The 4,797-nt window shown below is 39.8% G+C and overlaps 1 protein-coding gene across 1 annotated transcript; it reads right to left on the bottom strand.

Moving 5' to 3' along the window:
* Positions 1-2,252: 2,252 nt before the first annotated feature.
* On the bottom strand, positions 2,253-4,596 carry LOC134947985 (uncharacterized). The gene is made up of 3 exons (XM_063935761.1): positions 4,526-4,596; positions 4,240-4,452; positions 2,253-3,639 (listed from the first exon to the last, which is right to left on the bottom strand). Exon 3 carries the CDS (start codon positions 3,587-3,589, stop codon positions 2,921-2,923), a length of 669 nt encoding a protein of 222 aa, XP_063791831.1. The 5' UTR covers positions 3,590-3,639; positions 4,240-4,452; positions 4,526-4,596; the 3' UTR covers positions 2,253-2,920.
* Positions 4,597-4,797: the final 201 nt, after the last annotated feature.

Genomic DNA, 4,797 nt, shown 5'->3' with positions numbered 1-4,797 from the left:
AATGATGTTAGGCCCATTTCAATATACCCGCACTCAGAAATGGAAGCAGGACTGTGGGCCAGTGATATTTTGTGTGCTGTGGGATTCCTCAGACTCAGACATCAGCCTGTAAGTAACCAGGGCCAAGAAACTGAACATGGTCAGCAGGTTGTACAGATTCCACGGAGGCTGCGCAGGCCTCATTTTTTTAGGGGGCGTTTAAACTTGAACGCATTGTCCGATGATAAGGTCATACAGATGTTCCGTCTAAATCGTAACAACATTTTCCATCTGTATGACCTTGTCAAACTGGGCCTAGACCCTGAAACAGCATGCTCTCGCTCTGTCTCAGGCCTGCACAAACTCCTGGCTGTGTTGCACTTTCTGGCTACTGGCAGCTTTCAGGCTGTGTCTGGGGATGTCATAGCAATCTCACAGCCCTCATTTTCCAGAATCTTAACCCAGGTGATGTATACCTAACTACCTCTTCTGTTTTGTGTTTGTTTTAATTTCTCGGTGGCCAGTTCTGTCCTAAAATTTCATGTTTATTGTTCTTTAAAATATACACACAGGTGTTGGCTGTTTTGCAGCCCCACATCGAGGCCTCAATCTGCTTCTCTGCCCAGGAGTCTCAGTGGCATGCCGTCAGGGTAGATTTCTATGAGCTAGCTGGCATGCCCAATGTGCTTGGAGCCATAGATTGCACACACATTCAGCTGAGACCACCTAGGGGCAGGCAGCACATATATACAAACCGCCATTTCGAACACTCCACAAATGTGCAGGTGGTTTGTGATGCAAATCTCAAAATAATGAGTGTTGTTGCTGGTTACCCTGGGGGCTGCCATGACTCCTTCATCCTCAGTCAGTCATCCCTCTTTGATAAGTTTGAGGACGAACAAATGCCAGATGGATGGCTGCTGGGTATGTAATTTGATATGTGTAGGCCTGCGTATACTTTGTTCAAAGACAGGTGCAGATGTATTAACCTGTAGAAGGCATAAGGAAGTGAGAAAACAGTGATATGTGCAAGGTGATAAAGGCACCAGCCAATCAGCTCCAATATGTAAATGAACATTTAGGAACAGATTGTCTGCTGCCTTTTTTACCTTGCACATATCACTGGTTTTTTATTTCCTTATGCCTTCTTCAGGTTAATACATCTGCTCCACAGTGTGTTACTTATGTGTTGGTGTATCTTAACATGAATCACCTTACTATATCTGTCTTTTAGGTGATGGAGGATATGGCTGTTTCTCTTGGCTTCTAACTCCATTGTCCCGACCTGATACCCCTGCTGAACACAATTACAATCATGCACATAAGTCCACGCGGAATGTGATAGAAAGATGTTTTGGTGTGCTGAAATCTAGGTTTCGGTGTCTGGATAAGTCTGGTGGCCTTTTGTTGTATAGTCCCTCCAAGGTGACTCAAATTGTGTTCTGCTGCTGCTTTCTTCATAACATGTGTTTGCAACAACATCTGCCACATGTTGAGGAGGAGGAGGAGGAGGAGGAGGAAGAAAGCAGCCAGCAAGCAGAGGAATTAGAGACATCTGGTGATACTTGGAGTACAGATGTAGGGAGGCAGGTTAGGCAAGAGATCATCAATCGCTATTTCTAAGGTAAGTTTGGTTTGCTTATTTCATTTGTTGTGTAATCATAAATAGATGGGGTTTTTTTTCACCAAAACCATTACTCAGAATGTGTCTGTCTCCTTGACACATACAAACATACCCTTGCTTTATGAAAAACAAATGTTGCATGTGTCTTGTGTGTATTTCTAAACTCAAAACAACAGATTATGAGTGGCATGCATTAAGTCTGGAGAAGTGATCGTAAACTTGCAGTGCTAATTTCTTACAAGCCCACATAATCCATTTAGTATTTTAATTTATCATTGTGTGTAACGTCCTAATGCACAGGTTCACAAAATCGGCCCGCAGGACCACACACAGTGCATGTTTTTCACGTAACCCAGTAGAAGCACAGGTGTATGAATTTCTCACACACATATGTTAAAAGGTTCACAGGTGGAGCTAATTATGTCACTTGTGATTCTGTGAGGAGACCTGCAAAACATGCACTGTGTGTGTTTCTGAGGGCCGAGTTTGAGAACCTGTGTTCCCAAAAAACACTCCTCAACATATAATATGTGAGCCTTGAGGAATACATGTGTCCCTATGTGTGATGCACCATCATATTTAAGACACACAAACTTACTGTAATCAGGAATAATTTATTTCCTAATGTTTGATGCTGTAAACTTGATGATGTGTAAGTCAATACAGTTTGCCACACATATACATTATTAAACACATTCTTTGATTTTTGTAGTAAAAGCACATATTTGTTTGGTTCAGCATCATGTGTAAAAATATTCTTACTAATTTTTAACACACACAAACATGTCCCAATAATACTGACATTCATTTTGTCAATGTATTTACAACAAAACAAAGCCAACATATTACAAGCTTTTTTCGCAACTCAATTGTGTTTTTCTTGTAATGTTGTATAGAGAAGAAAGCTAAAATATGTATCAGTAACATTGTGATTTGGATTGTCTGCAGGAAAAGAGAATGATTGGAATCTAGAAAGAGTAATGATTAGAAAAAAATCAAGTGGTCAGTTTACTTCCTGCTAAAGACATACTGCCTGGCTGGCAATTATTGTGTCTGCAGGAAAAGAGAATGATTGGAATCTAGAAAGAGTAATGATTAGAAAAAAATCAAGTGGTCAGTTTACTTTCTGCTAACATGTATGTGTGGCTCCATCAACATTTCCCTCCTCCAATACCTAAAAAAATAGTAAAGAATAAATGTTTTTGTTTGTACCACTTATAATTAATGATGTTGAAAAAAGTTTCAAGGAGCTAAGTGTTCTATATTTTTGCCAAAAAATACACTTACTAACTATTTTGAGTTACTTATCACAAATGTCTAACTTGTTATTTTTTCACTTTTTTTGGGTGGCTGCTTGTCCTGCCCTTTGCCTTTAGCACTGTCATGTTGTCGTGCTCTGGTGGAGCGTCTTGGTGGTGATGAGGCTGGCGTGATATTTGGAGTAGTCGTACCAGAACTGCTGCTTGTTTGCTGTTGGTGCATGCATCTGAGTGTTTCATTCAGGTTAGTGAGGGTGGCATTGAGTTCACGTGTAGCAGCATTTTGATTGTCTACTATTCGGAATAAACTTTCATTAATCTTTTGACTGTTTTGAAAAATGCTCATATAACTTTGCTGTTGTCTGTGCTGTTCTTCCATTATGCGCTGTAAGTTGCCCATGACCTGTGTAATGTCTGTACGCATGAGTTCCATGGTATTGCCTATTCTGGTTGTTTGTTCATTTTGTCTACTCAGATTTCTTGGTATTCTTCTGAGGTGAGATGGTAGGTTTGCAAACATTTGTGTCTGCTTACGCAGACAATCTTCATTAGTGGCCTGCTGTCTAGCCCAAAGAGACCAAAACACCTGATCAGGGCCTTGTGTTCCTGGTGTTGTTGGGCTGTGTTGTGGTGGTGGTGTGCTTTGTTGTGGTGGTGTACTCACAGGTGCTGGGGCGCTCATTCCTTGCATTAATGGCTGCATTTCTAAGATGTTTGTCTCCTCCATGTCACTGTGTTGCTGTTGTTGCGGAGGGATGCTGTTCCCAGGACTCGAAGCTGAAATGTTAAACAAATCTCCGTTAGCTATCCATATGTTTCATAAATGTAAACAAATCACTACACATGGAACACGTCATTCACTGTTGCTTACAACTATTCTGCCTAGCAACATCATCACTCATAGCTTAAATACATACATATGCCTGTTTGTGGCAAATGTGTCTGGTTACTTAATTGTGAAAGCAAACACTTTAGTTTTTTTTGTAGCTCACACATACTCCACCATAAAAACACATTGGAATACATAATGTGTTACCTTATAGCTTTGTTCAAAAAAACATAGTAATGTTTTTAGATGTATTTTGCAATGTTACCTCAAACACACATGTTAAATTTTAAAAAACAAACTTACTTTTTGCATAAAAACCAACATGCTTTTTTGTTGCAGCATCTTACACACAATGTCATACTGTATGGCTCAAGTGGACATACATATATTTACTGGATGTGGACAAGGCCATTTAGCTTGGATTCCATTTCTGCTTTTACTTACTGCGGTAAGTATTTAAGTTTTTGATGTGTTTTGACTTAATGCGGTTATGAAATTTTAGGATTACGTTCTGATTTGTTTCACATTTTTTTCAGTTTGATACTCACAATCAAGATGAGGGGAGTGTGGATGACGTCTTGGAGGTGTGTCCAAAATTTGGAGTGGGGGTACAGAACATACGGACGATAATCTTCGTGGCGGGGTAGCCTGCTGTGTTTGGGCCGGGACATACGACCTTGCTTTCTTTTTGGCCACAGGTTTTTTGTGGTGATGTCTTTCAGAAGTGCCACTTCTGCTGCTCCATACTTCTTTTGATGTACCTTTTAATGAAAGTGCAATTTTGTTATGGCCATTCCTTTACAAGCATACCCTATACTACAATGGACACTTTACCTGCTTCCGCAGCGTCATCATCATCAGATGTGATAGGAGTTACTGGCCGACGAGTAGTACTCCTTTTTTCTAACACTGTATAAAAGAAATAAAAAAAATTTCAGCATGCTATTGTGTATCCATCCACCCATTATGCTTATAAACATTTATTCTTTAAGAAATGCTTGGTTTTTATTTATAAAAAACACAAGGACTGGAAATACAACAAAAAAAAAAAAAACATTGACCAAAACACGTATGCACTATGGCAACATCAACACAGGAAAACATGT

Source organism: Pseudophryne corroboree, chromosome 8, assembly GCF_028390025.1.
Source record: "Pseudophryne corroboree isolate aPseCor3 chromosome 8, aPseCor3.hap2, whole genome shotgun sequence".
Classification (NCBI taxonomy): domain Eukaryota; kingdom Metazoa; phylum Chordata; class Amphibia; order Anura; family Myobatrachidae; genus Pseudophryne; species Pseudophryne corroboree.
The sequence above is the reverse complement of the archived record's forward strand: the minus strand, read 5'-3'. Positions and strand labels throughout refer to the sequence as shown.